The sequence below is a fragment of the Verticillium dahliae genome, genomic scaffold (assembly GCF_000150675.1).
Source record: "Verticillium dahliae VdLs.17 supercont1.7 genomic scaffold, whole genome shotgun sequence".
Taxonomy (NCBI): domain Eukaryota; kingdom Fungi; phylum Ascomycota; class Sordariomycetes; order Glomerellales; family Plectosphaerellaceae; genus Verticillium; species Verticillium dahliae.
The window spans coordinates 592,227-608,356 of NW_009276917.1; the positions used below are offsets into that span (position 1 = coordinate 592,227).

The window sequence follows — 16,130 nt, forward strand, 5'->3', positions numbered from 1 at the left end:
CTGTCTACCTCGCTGCTTCCATAACCGAGACATTCTCAGTCATGGCGCCCCATGTCCCTGTCTCCTCCTGACTCCATAGCAAACCACAACCACCTTCGTGTTCCTCCGAACCGACTTTCAAGACCAAAAGGAAAAAGTGCACATGCAAGTGCAGGCAGTCTGTTGCTTTTTGCACACAGTGCTTTCAGCGTCGCTTGTGTACGTACAGCTTTTGGCAGGCAGCCAGTGGAGGAGATAATGTACAGCCTCCCGAGACGAAGGTTGGTGTATGCTGCAGCAAAGCCAACTGGCAAGGCGGCTAGCGCACAAGGTGATGGTATAAAATACGATTGTTAGACATTAAGCAAAAGTCGTGAGTTCGTGAAGAAGCGAAAGCAAAAGGAAAAGAAAAAGTCCGGATGGGGGAGGTTGGAGGTCAAAAGCCTGCTGGCAACATGTGCCGTCGTCGTCTGACTGTATGCCGCATGTGTCACCGCCATGCGGACTTGAGGCGTGTTGCTTGTTGTTATTGTGATGGTGGTGTGGTGATGGTGGTAGTAGTTCGGTACGGACATTCGGCCAACGCCGTTCCTCCAAATCTTTCTCTTCCTTACGCGTTGTCTATGGGTATTTTCGAGTGAAAATGACCAGATCAAAGCAAATCCCATTTTCGTGCCCCTGGCACGCCTATCCAGAACGCCCTGCAAACCATGTGAAATGACCAACGAAATCAAACCCTTCTCTCCGCTTCTTCTTTAGATACGAGGCGCACCGGGACGCCCTTTGCCAAGGGACTCGAGGAGTTCGTGTGGCGGTATCCTCTGGATGCCACTCCCGCGGTCGTACATGGACGTGGGCGCCGGGGTGTAACCCTCGCGCTTCTTGCGAAGACGATCGAGAAGTATGCCTGCAATGACAAGGAGGAACATGAGGCCGAGTGCGATAGCCAAACCTATCAAGACAACAAAGACAAGGGCCATCTTGCCACCCTTGTCGCTGAAGAAGTCTTGGTTTTGGGAGAAGAACTTGCTGATCGTTCCGACACCGTTGCCGTTGTTGGTGGTCAGGGCATAAGGTACAAAGCCGGTGCCGTTGAAGATGGCGGCAGAGGCTGTGCCGAAATCGGGGATACCGATGGAGCCGGTCAACATCAAAACCTTGTCCGCTTCAAGCGTGTCGGTGCCCTCGTGGGAAGAAGTGACAGTGAAGATCTGGAGGCTGTGGATGACCGTTCTTGGCAGCAGCGACTCGCCAGCACGGTGCCAGTCGGACCCGTCGTACTTCATAAGATAGACTGATCCTCCGTTAGAGGAGGTGCCTGCAACCCAGAGCTGGTCTCCTTTCTGTGAACCTCGTGTCATGGCATCGACGGGCCCGGGTAGGTCATTCTGGCCGGGGAACGCAGTCCAGGTCTGGTCATCGGCGTCATACTCGACGAGCGACACCAGAGTATCGTTGAGTTGCATGCCGCCACCGACGATGAGGCGCGACTCGCTCGCCCACAGCAATGTACTGACATTGCCCTCGAGACCGGTGCCGGGTCGATTCCACTGCGAGCGATCTGTGTTATAATAACACACGCCGGGGCAGTCGAATGAGCCAGCGGATTCAAAAGCGCCGCCGACATAGACATCTCCGGTCTCTGGACGAACCTCGATAGCCGAGACGGTGCCGTTGCCTCCGTTGAGACCCGGGGGTTGCGAGCCATGGCTGGCCGTAGCGAGGTTGTAAGTGAGTAGGCCTCGAACGGTGTCCGTGTTGATGTTGCCGCTGACGTCGCCGCCGGCGAAAAGAGTGTCGCCGACAATGGCAACCGCAACAAAAGTGGAGTTCTCAGAGACGCCCGAGTCGATGCCGCGCACCGCGTTGTTGTCGGAGCCGTTGATGAATACCAGATTCTGAAGGGTTGAGCCGCCGCTGGTTGCGGTGAAGTGGCCGGCGAGAACTGTGACGTTCCGATCATCCTGGTTGTAGAAGGCTCCGGTCACAACGCCATTGACCTGTGAACCACTCGACAAGATATCGCGGCGCTGGACCGCCGAGGACCTCGAACTCGGTTGCTGAATTCTGACGGGGAATTGGCCAAGCCTTTCAGAGAGGGTAACGGCGCCGTTGGCGCTCAGAGTGGCCGAGCTCATGGAGCCTGCGAACAGGGGTACGCTGTCGGGCACATCGAGGGCTGCAGCAGTCAGGACACCACTGTAGGCGGGGAAGACGCCCTCGAGGTTCTGGAGCCAGTTGTTCTGCGACGGCACCCAGATTGCGAAACCAGACACGGATACGGCCGTGTTGTCGCCGAACTCGTTGATTTGGTCAAAGCTACCAGTGAAGGAAATGACGGTCTCGGCTTCATCACTGGTAGAGTTGAGCAGCATGGGAACCACATGGATGACCTTTCCGTTGACGCCAGCTCCCAGAGCAGTCCACGTGTCGTTGTCCGAGGCGTAAACACCGACATTGTTGAGACCCGTGATGCTGTTGTCGAGTGTGTTCGAGAACTCGCCGCCAACATACAGTTGAGAGCCTTCCAGATGCATGGCCATGACCTCGCCATTGAGTCCTCCGTCGAGCGGCTGGACCTTCTGATTGGCAATGTTGATGCCCACAACATTCCTGCCATCCGCCGATGTGAAATTGCCTCCGACAATCACCACATCGCCGACGGTCTTGAGGCTTGTCACTGCAGACTCGGTAGAAAAGCTTGCGCCCAACTGGTTGATGGCGGAGCTGCTAAAGTCGTTCTTGTCGAACGATGAGGCGGATGGATCGTAGTCGAACAAGCCGTTGAGTCCGCCAGTCGAATTCACGAGCGAGAAGCCGACCCGCTGAGCCACAACAGTCAGGTTGTCGAGCGTCTGTCCTTCAAGTGGCCTGAGAGTGACGCTGGGGCGGAACCCACCGGCGGAGCTGGCTTCAATGTAGCCAAAGTAGATCTGATCGTACTTGTCGAAGTTGTTGGTCTGGTAGAGAGTGGTAGAAAACCGGCCATTTCCTGCTGATGACATGTCGCCCGTAACGTTGACCTGGCCCCTCGACGTGCAAGTGTCGTCTTGAATGCAGCCGGGTGTGTACATCTCAACTGAGTAATTGCCAGATTCCTCAATGTTCGGGAAGAAGACAACCGCGACGGAGCTGTCAGAAATGTTGTCGGCTGAGAACTGGGCTGTTAGATACCGAGAGTTGCTCTGCAACGAAGGCGACTCTGTCCAAGGTCCGGTTGCCGTGGCCGTCGAGGGCGTCTGGATCCCGAGGCCCTCACAAGTAGGCTCGTTGAAGTCGTTGATGGCATACGCGAAGATGTCCTCGCCGAAAAGCTGGACGCCATTCAGACCGCCACCGGCGCCATAGAACTCAGAGATGTCAATGCGGAACTCGTTCATGCCGACGTTGTTGATGAAATGGAAATCCTGGAAGGTAACAGCCGGGTCGTTGCTCAAGGGGCATTCGCTCGTGCATGTAGCATTCTGGCCGGTCGCAGGGTCGACGTATGTCATGTTGAGGATACCGTTGATGGGGAAGGCCGTGAAGCGCCAGGTCCGGGTGCCGCGGCCATCCTGGCGAGTGTTCCACAGGCGCAACTTGGTGGGCTCGAAGCCGAAGCTGAACTGAGCGCGCCAGAAGCCGGGCGAGCCATCCTCGAGGAGCCAGCTGTTACCCGCACCGCCGGCGCCGTTTGTCTTGCACAAGATGTTGCGGGGGTCGCTGAAGCCGGTAGTGCGGCTGCTGGAGGCGGCCGTGACGTTAGCGCCCGACAGGTTGATGATCTGACCATCTGGCGTGGTTGGCGTGCTGGTGTTGCCAAGTCCCGTGAAGCTTCCTCCAAAGATGATGTGATCGTTGGACGCCTTGGTAATGGAGGAGACTGGGCCGTTAAACCCCGCGAAAGGAAGCGGTGTCCACCCTTGGCCATGGACCCAAGCGATGGCGTTGGTTGTCGAGTTTGCGTGGCGGAAGTTGCCGCCAGCGTAGACCATGTTGTTCTTCTCGTCACAGAGCAAGGCGTTGACCTGTCCCGACAGGCCGTCGAGGGGAACGAATTGGGAAGACGTCGTGTTGAACAGGGCGACGCCCTGAGAAGGGGTGCCATCGACGCTCGTAAAATTACCGGCTATTACCACTCCCGCCATCTCCCCTGAGTCGAGCAAAGATGCACACATGTCGTGGATCGAGGCATCGGTTGATGCTACTGATGCGAATGCGCCGTTGGGTAGTCTTGCGAGAAGCGCCTCGCTGCCATTGGTGCTGAGCGGCAACTCGTTTTGGCCTTCGAATTCGTAGAGGGAAATTCCGTTGAAGCTTCCGGCCAAGCCTATCCTTCCAAGCTGAGAGAGGTCGAGGTTCGATTCAGGCACTTCCTTGAATTCCAAGGCCGACACGAGGCAGGGCGCTGCTGCTGCTGCTGCTGCCATGGCGAACAAAGCAGCCGAGGTTGGCGAACGAGGCCGCCGCGTCGAAGGGCGCCTCCGAAAAGGCGACCGCATCGTGGTTGTGTGGGCGGATATCGCGCGCTCGTCTTTGTTGTCGTCGAGGCCAGGGATTCGAATTGGGTGGTAGTGAGAAAAATACGGTGTGGGTATTACGTTGACGAAGATTTTCCTTCGTAGTGCATTTGTGACTGGTTCAGAGTCGAAGAGTACCGTGCATGGCAATTGAGGATAGAAGAGTCGTCGCAGCCTTTGGCTGGTCGGTGAGAAGGAGCGGGCGAGGAAGGAGCGAGGCGGTCGGCGGTTGTGGTAACGAGTGTGAGAGGATCAGGTCCTCGAAATTACGCCTGCGATGATGAAGAGGAAGAATCGAATGACCGTCGCGAGAGAGATTTTCGGCTAGTCTCTTTTCTTTTTCTTCGACGCCAGAGTCGATGCTGGAGTCGACGAGTGTCTCTTCGTCGACAGCAGAGAACAAGACTTTGGTGTGTTTGGTGTGGTGGTTGGTGTTGAGGGAGAAGGGCGACAGACCAGACACGCTGGGCAGCAGGCACAGCGAGAGTGGAGGCAGTGCGACGGCTGGCACGGGAAGTGGTGGGCTGGGAGATGAGATTGGCGCACCTCAGTTGCTCGGCGCAGTGACCACTGACGTTACCTGCGGTGATTGGCTGGTGAGGGGGGATAGGGAAGGGATTAGGGGGGAGGAGCGTGGTGCCCAGACTCCACTTTTCTCTACAATGGCTGCAGGCTTCCAGGCTCGCAGGCTCGCAGGCTTGCAGGCTTGCAGGCTTGCAGGACAGTGGGCGCTCTAGGCCTCGTCTGGTCAGGGCCCGCGCTTTTAGTCCGATGGCTTGGGCTGGTCTATTCTTCGACGCTCGTTCCAATGATTGGGCCGTAGGTCAGATGAGATGAAAGCTGGATTTCGATGGATCGTCCAGTGTTCGATGCGGATTGGCGTGGCGTGGTGGGAGAGGAGCGTGCTCACAAGTACCGCGTTACAGAGGGATCGTGAAAGTGACGCCAATGTCTCAATGCGAGGGCAACCTTGAGAACACAAACGTGGCTGGCTCTGCATCGATATCCCTGGGCAGCTTCAATTGCCTTGCCCCTCTTTGCTGCGCTCTTTAGGACGAGTCTCGTAAGACGAGTCTCGTATGTTGAGGTTGAGCTGTTGTACATAGTAATGCATCGCACTGCATCAAGTTGTGGCACGCTAGCACGCTAGAGAGAGCTCCTAGGCTCGACGAACTCGACTTGTTCGACTATTCGACTTGTTCGACTATTCGACTTGTTCGACTATTCGACTTGTTCGTGCCCTGGACGATGCAGTTTGTCCGAAGGTGTCAAGGTGTTCCAAGATGATCGTCTCCTTGCTTCAGAAATGGGTGCGAAAGCGAAAGAAACCTGTACCATGTCTCGTTGCGACAACGGGCTGGTGTTTCGGATGCCGCCTGGAAAGTGAGTGCCAGGGACCGAACGGCGGGGGGTTCTCGTCGGTTCACGAAATCCCGATGAACTGAGCACAGCCAGGCGTCAGAGGTGCTTCTTGATCGCCTGCCGCGAGTCGCATCCCAGGTAGGGGGGTCGGGGAAGGAAGGAAGCAGAGGAGCACTGCCAAGTCACGCACAGGGAACACGAAAAGGCGCGCAGCCTCTTCTTCACAGGCCTAAAGGAACAGGCGGTGGTGAGGCTGGGAGTTGTGAGGTCAGGCTCTCGAGACCGGCCCCCGCTGCTGTCCTTCTCCAAGCAGCAAACGCCCAGCAGCAAAAGCCCAGCAGCGAAACATGGAATTCACGACACCAAGTTGCATCCTGTCTGTGCCTGCGTCTGAGGGTCCATCACGGCGCATCGACCTTCGCCATGGCTGCATCAAACAGTGGGGGAAACGGGGGACCATCCTGCTGCAACTGTACTTTGTCACCTTGTTCTTCAGTCCAGCCCCCATCCCCATCCCCTGCCTCGCGCATCCTTGTTGCAGACAGCGGGTTTGCACGCGCTGTGATGATGGTCCCCATAGTGCACACTACACCATCAGTGCATGCACCATGCGAGCGCCAGGGGCGCCGAGCACACCGCGGACGGTGACCAAAAAAAATGATGAAAAAAAAACCCTTTCTCTCTACTTTTGTCCTGTGGTCCGATGGGCAAAGAAGACTCAGGCCAACCAAGGGTCCGTGGGCACTCGACTCGCACATCTTGGACTTCCTTGAATTCTCAATTATTGCCCATTTATCTCGAGGTCACCAGGACCTTTGACGTTGTTATCCCGATCAGGATTAGCCTCGTTGCTGCTTTTACGTCGATGGATTTTGGTGTTCTGTTTCGAGCCCCTTTCTCCAACGATTCCTTGGCCACCAGACAACGCCTTGCCCTTTCTTCACAGCGAAGCGCATTGCTGTGCATCAGGAAGTTCTGCTGCTTCATCTGGCTGATGCCAAACACACCAGACAGAACGTTTCGAGACGATCGTTCCTTGGATCGACACATGAAATGGTTCGAGTGATGCGGGGTGCTATTCCATCTGTCCAGCACCTATAGGCTATAACTCACAGCGTAAAAACACATGGGCCACTTCGGCTGCTTTCAGCCTTGGACAGGTTATTTCCTCAACAACGTGCGTTGGAAACAAAGACATACAACGGAAGTCCACGTCGCATGGTTCTTTGTCTTTGTCTTGATGCTAGGTGGATTAGACTGGATTGCGAGGTCCACCACCACCACGAGGTCGGTCGGCTAGCCCAGATGAAAGGAGCCCCTACGCTCAGATCGTCAACTTAGCACGCCAAGCATCTGGCCTTCCGTGTCCCTCTTAAAATGTTGCTCTGTTGCACCGGCAGACGCTTTTGCAGAGGCCAACGGAGTGGCTTCCCGAGTCAGGTTACGAGAAAACAAGTCCGGGTCCCCATGGAGCCAATCTGTCCCACGACCTCCCTCTTCGAGATGAATTCCGACGATCTCACGCCCTCTTTATCAATCAGTCTTGCACATGGAAGCTGAGACTGACCAATCTGAAGTCTGCTCGGCAGATACCCCGAGCGCCGGAGAAATTTATGCTTGGAGCGCCAATGCCGTATCGCGTCGAGTATATTGCCTGGCTCGTTAGTCTCCGGCACTCAAAACGGCGTGATTTGTATACCCCGGATTCTCCTACCTCACAGACGAGCAGGCATTGAAAGAGGTTTGTCACGATGGGACGTCTATAACTATGGCAGGCTCGCCTGTGTGTCCTGATCCGGGCTGTACGCTTCTTCGTTGAACGCCAACAGTTGCTCTTTTCCCACAGCAAGTCTTCTCTCTTTCTTTGCATTCATCATCATGACCCGATCCAAGTACTTGATCACCGCGGTCCTCCTGCAGGTCATTACTGGCAGCCAGGCTGCTCCTCAGGCTACTCCTGTTGCTGGCGCTGCCGCGCCTCCGGCCACCTTCACAGCCAACCCAGATGTCGGGCCCGGCGGCAGCACTTTCAAGGACTCAGCTCACTTCCGCATCTATGGAAACGCCAACGCCGCAGATGAAGCCCTTGCCATGCTCGAAGGGGCCTTCAGTTGCTTTGTTGAGACTCTCAACTTCAGATCCACCGGCCTATCGTATAACCCTGGATCCGACGACGGCCCCTACTACAAGACCAACATTTACTCCGTGCCCGCGCTGAGCGGAGGCGCTGCCGGTGTCATGCATTCAGATCCTGAGCGTGGTCTGGGCTATGTCGAGGTCTTGCACGATTTCCTGACCATTCCTGGCGTCACGATCCACGAATACGGCCACGCCCTGCACTATCACCAGCGCACTTGGGTGCACCAGACCCGCACCGGCGCCTGGTGGGAGACCTTTGCCAACTGGTTCGCCGACACGTACAAGACGTCCGAACTCTGCGCCGATGCTCGCACCCAGAACGGCCAGTCCGCATCGCAGACCGAGATTAACCTCCAGAAGACCATCGGCGATTCCTTCCAAGTTCTCGTCGACGGCACCGCCGGCTCGGGCAATTACTACGAGGCCTGGCCCTTCTTCACCTACCTCACGAACAACCCGGACGGGTTTGCCGGCCTCGGCTCCGACACGCTGCGCCAGCTCATGCTGCAGTACGAAGAGAACAGCGACGAGACGCCCCTCCACACCCTCGCCCGCGTGTCCGCGAACACCTCGGTGAGCGCCATCGTCGGCCGCTACTGGGCCCGCATGGCCTACGTCGACATCGGCCACCCATCCGCCCAGGAGCTCTTCCTTGCCCAGCGCCGCAGCCTGAACTACGCCAACGTCGACGCGAGCGGCACCAACCGGTACACCGTCAAGGCCGCGCGCGCCCCCAAGTACATGGGTGCCAACATCATCCCCCTAACCACGTCCGGCGCCGGCACCGTCTCCGTAGACATCTCCGCCACCGGCGCTTACACTGCCACGCTCGTCGTCTACAGCGGCTCCGCTGGCACGCGCTACGTCGTCGTCGACGGTGCCGGCTCTGTTGCCGTGGAGGCCGGCGAGGAAGTCAGCCTCGTGATCGCGAACACGCCCGAGGCCTTGGTTCTGTTCGACCCTTTTAACCTGAGCAGCGAGGTGTCGCAGGGCTTGAGCTACTCCTTCACCGTCACTGGTGCTACAGCGTAGGGGGAGCGTCGATCCTTCTTGTACATAGATTTACTTACACTGACGACAATCGTCATGTACAAAATCCAGCGGAGCGTACTCCTTGCTTGACGTTGAAAATTAGTTTCCAAATCCTCCATCGCAGTTTGAGAAAGCTGTGTGATTTGAGTTTGCGCCATCAGCCTTACACGGGTAACGTACCTACCTACCAAGGTAGGTACCTACAGTACCTCTCTCTGTACCTAAGGTGGGTAGCAAGCTCCCGTACATGCTCTTTAAAGCGGCGACACTAACCCCAGCCCTTCTCCCCTCCCCAAATCAAAATCAAGGGGCTAATCCACTGCTCGTCAAACACGGCCAGTGTCGCCGCCGGTTGGAACACGAGGCCCTTTCTCGCGAGCACCTCATGATGATTGACAAATAGTCCGTATGATTCAATCGCGCCTTGGAGTCTCATTGCGCCTAGTCAGGGACGGTCATGTCGACGAGGCTCGTTCTTGGTAGGGACCATGCGCATGTCACAAGCTGCACCAGATAGATTCATGGTTGAGAAACCAGGGCATCGGTCTCCACATTGGAACATCTGTTGTAAGTGGGATCGACTATTATGACCAATGTTCCGCTGTCCGAACATTCCCTCGCACCAAGTGCCTTGCTTGTGTCTACTGACATTGCCCCGGGCTGCGCTTATCACCCCCCGACGAGGTGGCAAGTTCATCAACCCGCGCACAAATATGGACCTTGACCTGATGAGCAGGTGACTACTATGTTCGCTTGGTCTGATGGTATTGTTTCCATGCCGCACCCGCGTGTGAGAGACTGGTATACTTTCCGAGATTTTGTACAATATCAAGCTGTGTGGCTCGCCACTGGCAACCTAAGTTTTCAAGACTGGTGAGTCGGAGGAGTGATCCCAACGAATTCGACAGAAGCCATCGCATCCAAGAATAACCCTTCGCCCATCACACCTGTCCTGGCCGAGATGCTTCATGGCGGTGATTATTGGATGAGTTCCCTTTCTACCTGAGGGTCGGTACACGGACGACTCAGAGGCAGTATTTGTGAAGGTATTAAATCGGTTGCAAGGATGTAACTTTTGACCAAGGTAGTAAAGGTGATTAACCAAATATAAGGGCCAGGCCATACACTGAGCCAATCAACACCATAACAGAGGCTGGGAAGAGGCCCAGTGTGTCCAGGGCATATCTCATCCCCTCGAACACCCAGACCTGCAATGCGTTTCATTGGTACCACTACAGCCAACCCCCTTTGTTGCCCTGCGACCTCTCCAGGCGAGCGCAGGGACACGATATCTGCAGATCACTTGCAAAGAACTTCAAGTGTTTGATTTGATTCTTTTAGTTTAAATGAGAAGGCCACGTCACTACGTCATGTCGCTCTTTACACCCCACGAGGGTCACGGTCTTCACTATACCTACCTGCCCTGTTATCTGGAAAGTCCCAAAGACAGCCGCCTCCTGGTTCGCCGGCATCATGGAGCCTAAGCACCCGAAACCTTGAACGTCCTGCCGCTTGCCGTCTTCCTCTCCTTCTCCTCGGCGTCCGGACGAGCTCTCCGGAGAACTGACGATTCTTGTTAGCGGCGAAGCCCTGATTGCACACATACATGGATCTCATACCTTGCAGGAAGTCTGCAGTCCTCTTGCGCATACGGGAGTGAATATAAGCCTTCGATGCCTTGATGTGATAGTGGAAATAGTCTCGGAACGTCTGAATGTGAGAGATAACCTCGGGCATCCGTTGCTGAGTAAGATGGCGAGGGAAGAGAACTGCAATCGGTCAGCAAAGTAGCAGGTATCCTGTTGGTGAGCACACTGACCAAAGGTGACGTATCCGATCTCGCCGGACCCGGAATCCTTCACGCCGGGCACGCCCTGCAGTTCCAGGGGAGGATCGTTCCTAAACAGGACCTGCGGCGCATTCTGAATAGCCCGACGACGAGCATCGACGAACTCCTGGATGAACACCTTGCCAAACACACGGTCCGTCTCCTCGCGGAAGATGGTGCTAAAGATGACGGTTACTCGGTCGTGACTGGCCTTGATGTAGATGGCCTCCTCTTCGCGGTAATGAATCGCCTTAATAGCACCGCCCTCCTTGACGCCCTGAGGCGCATCCTCAGAGGTGTATTTCGACGCCTCTTCCTTCAGCTTATAATGCTCATCGTACGCGGCCTCGAATGGCGCAGCCATGGCGTTGCGCTTCAGCATGGCGAACTTGTGAACGAGAGCATCGCGCTCCTCTGTCGGCTCGTCAGCTCTTGAATGCTAGAATGGAGCTTGGCTGTGACGAACCTTGTTCAGCGGGAAGCTTCTCGAGGTCAATAAGGACGGAGAAGTCGTAGCCCGCCTCGGGCGCAACGACAAACTGCTCATATTCCCTCTGCAGCACCTGCTCGGCACCGTACTGCACAAGGTCCTTGAAGCACCGGATGTGAACGGAAAGGAGGATCTGGGTCTTCGTCTCGGGGGTCGAGATGTGGTAGATGACACCGTCGAAGTCGGACACCGTCTGGTCGATGTGGGCGGGAGGGGCACTGCGTCTTCGAGTCAGCCGGAAGGATTGCGACTCGTCCATAGGGAGGAATTGCTCACCCAGAGAACCTCTCGGTCAGCACGGACTGAATGAGGACATTCTGGTAATCGAGGAGAAGCATCTTGCCGGTGCTGCGTGGCCACCTACTCGTTCGTTCGTGTTGATGCGGTTGCGAATGACGATGCCTTGGACCGATGGTGGGGCTCTCTGGCTGTTGGAGCTTCGTGGCTGTGGCTGGCGGATACATCGGTACATCCACACGTGATGTCGTCAAGCTTATCGGAGCTTTGAAGATCGATCTCTTATCGATAAGAAAAAGTTTCCCGCTTCTGGCGGCGGGAGAATTTGAGGATCAGGTTCAAAGACGGCGCCCTCCACCATAGTGCGATTGACATTCTCCAGTGCGCAGGAGAGTCGGCAAGATGGTCAAGTCATACTTGTGAGTGGCTCAGACTGACGTTGTCTTGACGGTCCACTGACACAACCATCTTCACAGGAAATACGAACACACCAAGTCGTTCGGTGTTGTCGCATCGAGTACCTCGAACCTCGTATGGACGTCCAAAGATCGCAATGGCACAGGCGCCGGCCAGGTCGTCGTTGCCGCCAATGAAGAAGTTTTGAGCTGGGACATCAAAAAGGGAGAGTTGCTGAGCAGGTGGAGAGACGAAAAATGCACGCTGCCCGTCACTGCTATTGCGCAAAGCAAAGCCGACAAGGATGTGTACGCCGTGGGCTACGAAGACGGCAGTATTCGGCTCTGGGACAGCAAGATTGCGATGGTCATTGTCAACTTCCAGGGCCATTCTTCTGCCATCACACATCTAGCCTTCGATAAGGCTGGTGTCAGACTGGCCAGTGGAAGCAAAGACACGGATGTCATCATTTGGGATCTTGTCGCTGAAGTCGGCCAGTACAAACTGAGAGGTCACAAGGATCAAATCACCGGTCTTCGATTTGTTGAGCCTGAGGCGCAGCCCGACGACGACGAGGATGTGCAAGCTATGGCCCTGGACAGCGACAACGCCGAAGGCTATCTTTTGACGACCGGCAAGGACTCCTTGATTAAGCTTTGGGACCTGTCGTCGCGGCACTGTATCGAAACGCACATTGCCCAGTCCAACGGCGAGTGCTGGGCGCTAGGTTTGTCACCAGATTACAACGGATGTGTGACTGCTGGAAACGACGGCGAGCTGAAGGTTTGGTTCATCGACACTGCCGGCCTGGCCTCGATGAAGGGTCGTGTAGACGCTCCGCAGTCAGTAAATTTTGTGCAGGACCGCGGAACATTGTTCCGCCAGAGCAAGGACAGGGCTACCGAAGTCGTTTTCCACCCAAAGCGCGACTACTTTGCGGTTCACGGCTCCGAGAAGTCGACTGAAGTCTGGCGCGTTCGATCAGAGGCCGAGGTAAAGAAGTCTTTGGCACGCAAGAAGAAGAGGAGAAGAGAGAAGGCCAAGGATGGAAAGACGGAGGATGAGGAGATGGGCGATGCAGCCGACGCCGCCGATGATCTCTCTAGTGCCGAGGCCAGCGATTACTTTGTCCAGTACGTGATCGTACGAACTGGCGGCAAGGTCCGCTCGGTCGACTGGGCTGTCGGCAGCGGCAGCAAGTCCATTCAACTCGTCGTCGGCACCACCAACAACCAGCTGGAGTACTACAGCATTCCCACTAAAGATTCTGGCAAGGCGAAGAAGGAGGACACTCCGGATTACACACGATCTCTTTCCGTTGATCTTCCAGGACACAGGACAGATGTGCGCTCTGTGTCGCTGAGTTCTGACGACAAGATGCTGGCTTCGGCGTCGAACGGGAGCCTCAAGATTTGGAATATCAAGACACAGACATGCATCCGCACCTTCGAGTGCGGCTATGCGCTGTGCTGTTCTTTCCTTCCAGGAGACAAGGTTGTAGTGGTTGGCACCAAAGGAGGCGAGTTGGAGCTTTTCGATGTCGCCTCGGCCAGCCTTCTGGACAGCGTCACGGCCCACGAAGGTGCCATCTGGTCTCTCCAGGTTCATCCTGACGGCAAGTCCATGGTGTCTGGCAGCGCAGACAAGACGGCGAAATTCTGGAACTTCCAGATTGTTCAGGAGGAGATCTTGGGCACCACCCGCACAACACCCAAGCTGAAACTTGCCCAGTCGAGGATACTGAAGGTTGCGGACGATATTCTCAGCCTTAAGTTTTCTCCCGACGCGAAGCTTCTGGCTGTTTCACTCCTTGACAGCACGGTGAAGGTCTTCTTTGTCGACAGTCTCAAGCTCAAGCTCTACCTCAACCTTTACGGTCACAAGCTCCCCGTGCTGAGTATGGACATCTCCTACGACAGCAAGCTCATCATTACTAGTTCTGCCGACAAGAATATCAGGATATGGGGCCTCGACTTTGGCGATTGCCACAAGGCACTTTTTGGTCACCAAGACAGTATCCTGCAAGTTGCCTTTGTCCCTCATAATTCAGATGGCAACGGTCACCACTTCTTCAGCGCCAGCAAGGACCGGTGCATCAAGTACTGGGACGGCGACAAGTTTGAGCAGATTCAGAGGCTGGACGGCCACCACGGCGAGGTCTGGGCAATGGCCGTCAGCCACAGCGGCAGGACCCTCGTCAGCGCAGGACACGACAAGAGCATCCGCGTGTGGGACGAGACGGACGAGCAGATCTTCCTCGAGGAAGAGCGCGAGAAGGAGCTGGAGGAGCTTTACGAGAGCACCCTCACGGGCTCGCTCGAACGGGATCCTGACGCGGAGGATGCCAACGGCGAGGTCGGCGCGGCGACCAAGCAGACGGTCGAGACGCTCATGGCCGGTGAGCGCATCGCCGAGGCCCTTGAGCTGGGCATGGCGGATCTCAACCTGCTCAAGGAGTATGAGCAGGCCAAGTTGACGAATCCGCATGCGCAGCCACCACAGCGCAATGTCATCTTCGTTGCTCTCGGCAACATCAGTGCCGAGACGCACGTCATGTCTGTGCTGCAGCGCATCAAAGCCTCCGCACTCCATGACGCGCTTCTTGTGCTGCCCTTCTCCACTGTCCCCATGCTCTTTACCTTCCTCGACCTATTCGCGCAGCGTTCCATGAACATGCCATTGACCTGCCGCATTCTGTTCTTCATGCTCAAGACGCACCACAGGCAGATCGTGTCGAGCCGTACGATGAGGACCATGCTGGATGGCATACGGGCGAACCTGAGGGCGGCACTAAGGAAGCAGAAGAACGAGATGGGCTACAACATTGCCGCACTGAAGGTTGTCGGCATGCAATTGCAGGCGAAGAGTGTCAAGGATTATGTTGACGAGACATGGGATGAGGACAACGACAGCAAGGTTGTGCGGAAAAGGGCGTTTGTACAGGTGTCATAAGGATATCCATTGAATGTAAATCAAATCCGGCTTAGAGGATCAAGATGAGAATCTCAAAATCGCGTTGTGATAGAAGCACAGAAAAGGGTATACAATCTATGCCATGTCACCCAAGGAGATGGCTGCGTCCCTCCCCATCACCCATTCCATGCACACCGAGTTACACCGAGACCACATACAACGCAGCGCGTGCTCACGTGATTTTCTCGTCGAGGTACGTACCCCACAACACCAACGAGCGGGTCACCTCAATACAGCCCCAGCATCACGACACTCAAAGCTCATCCAAGCTCATCGTCACCGTATTCCAGCTCACCACCAAAACGCCAGGACAAGATGCTGTTCTTCAGGTAGGCATCGAGCCTCATACGCCGGATCAGAGCATGTGAAATCGGCACGAAACAGTCACTGACGCGACCCCTTAGCTTCTTCAAAACCCTCATCGACCATGAGGTCACCATCGAGCTCAAGAACGACATTCAGATCCGCGGCACGCTCAAGAGCGTCGACCAGTACCTGAACATCAAGCTCGAGGACATCTCAGTCGTCGAGGAGCTGAAGTACCCGCACCTGGTTCGTCGCCTAGAACCCCTCTCACCCGCTGTTTCTGCCTTCCTTCGCGAGAAGAGCATAGGCCAAGGCACAGCATGTGTGTCAGGCAAGAGTGTCCACTTGCTAACCGGCCACCGCAGAGTTCCGTCAAGAATGTCTTCATTCGTGGCTCAGTTGTGCGCTATGTTCATCTTCCTGCTGCGTCTGTAGATGTGCCGCTGCTGGAGGATGCGACACGGAGGGGTAGGTTTAGTTTCTGCCGGCTTACGATATTGTGGATCGCTGACATCCCTTTTAGAAGCAGCCGCTCAACAGGCCAAGGCGAAATAGAGGGACGAAACAGAGACCAACTTCCAAAACTACGATTGCCAGGGTGAAAAGGCTGAGGCTGCAGCGGAGATCTGGCACTGCACACGCACTTGCCGCGGTCTGCCCTGGCGTCAGACACAGGGAATCTGCGACCTCTTTGATCAGGCACCATATGAGACTAGGTCGCTTAAAAAGCCAACGGTTTATGGACTGGCCCTGATGGTGGCGGAATTATCATGAGTGATAAGCACGATTCAGCCTAGAGCTTTTACTTCCATCCGATTTGAAGGATGCGAGATGCGAGACGGCCACAGGTACACCAAGTACAGAACCCAATTCATTCATAGTTCACAAG

At 55.7% G+C, this 16,130-nt stretch overlaps 4 protein-coding genes across 4 annotated transcripts; 2 read left to right on the forward strand and 2 right to left on the reverse strand.

The window, feature by feature from the left end:
• Nucleotides 1-734: 734 nt before the first annotated feature.
• Nucleotides 735-4,388, reverse strand: VDAG_04260 (uncharacterized protein; the record flags this gene model as incomplete). The annotated part of the gene is made up of 1 exon (XM_009650707.1): nt 735-4,388. One exon carries the CDS (start codon nt 4,386-4,388, stop codon nt 735-737), a length of 3,654 nt encoding a protein of 1,217 aa, XP_009649002.1.
• A 3,330-nt stretch (nt 4,389-7,718) lies between these two features.
• On the forward strand, nt 7,719-9,011 carry VDAG_04261 (uncharacterized protein; the record flags this gene model as incomplete). Its single annotated transcript, XM_009650708.1, has 1 exon — nt 7,719-9,011. The coding sequence occupies one exon, from the start codon at nt 7,719-7,721 to the stop codon at nt 9,009-9,011; it is 1,293 nt and encodes a 430-aa protein (XP_009649003.1).
• Nucleotides 9,012-10,329: 1,318 nt separating this feature from the next.
• VDAG_04262 (ARP2/3 complex 34 kDa subunit) lies at nt 10,330-11,723 on the reverse strand. Its single transcript, XM_009650709.1, has 5 exons — nt 11,606-11,723; nt 11,306-11,547; nt 10,831-11,253; nt 10,631-10,780; nt 10,330-10,574 (listed from the first exon to the last, which is right to left on the reverse strand). The coding sequence occupies exons 1-5, from the start codon at nt 11,665-11,667 to the stop codon at nt 10,492-10,494; spliced, it is 960 nt and encodes a 319-aa protein (XP_009649004.1). The 5' UTR covers nt 11,668-11,723; the 3' UTR covers nt 10,330-10,491.
• Nucleotides 11,724-11,951: 228 nt separating this feature from the next.
• VDAG_04263 (DOM34-interacting protein) lies at nt 11,952-16,129 on the forward strand. Its single transcript, XM_009650710.1, has 6 exons — nt 11,952-11,985; nt 12,043-14,895; nt 15,172-15,264; nt 15,340-15,487; nt 15,607-15,709; nt 15,765-16,129. Exons 1-6 carry the CDS (start codon nt 11,969-11,971, stop codon nt 15,794-15,796), a joined length of 3,246 nt encoding a protein of 1,081 aa, XP_009649005.1. The 5' UTR covers nt 11,952-11,968; the 3' UTR covers nt 15,797-16,129.
• The last annotated feature ends 1 nt before the right edge of the window (nt 16,130 follows it).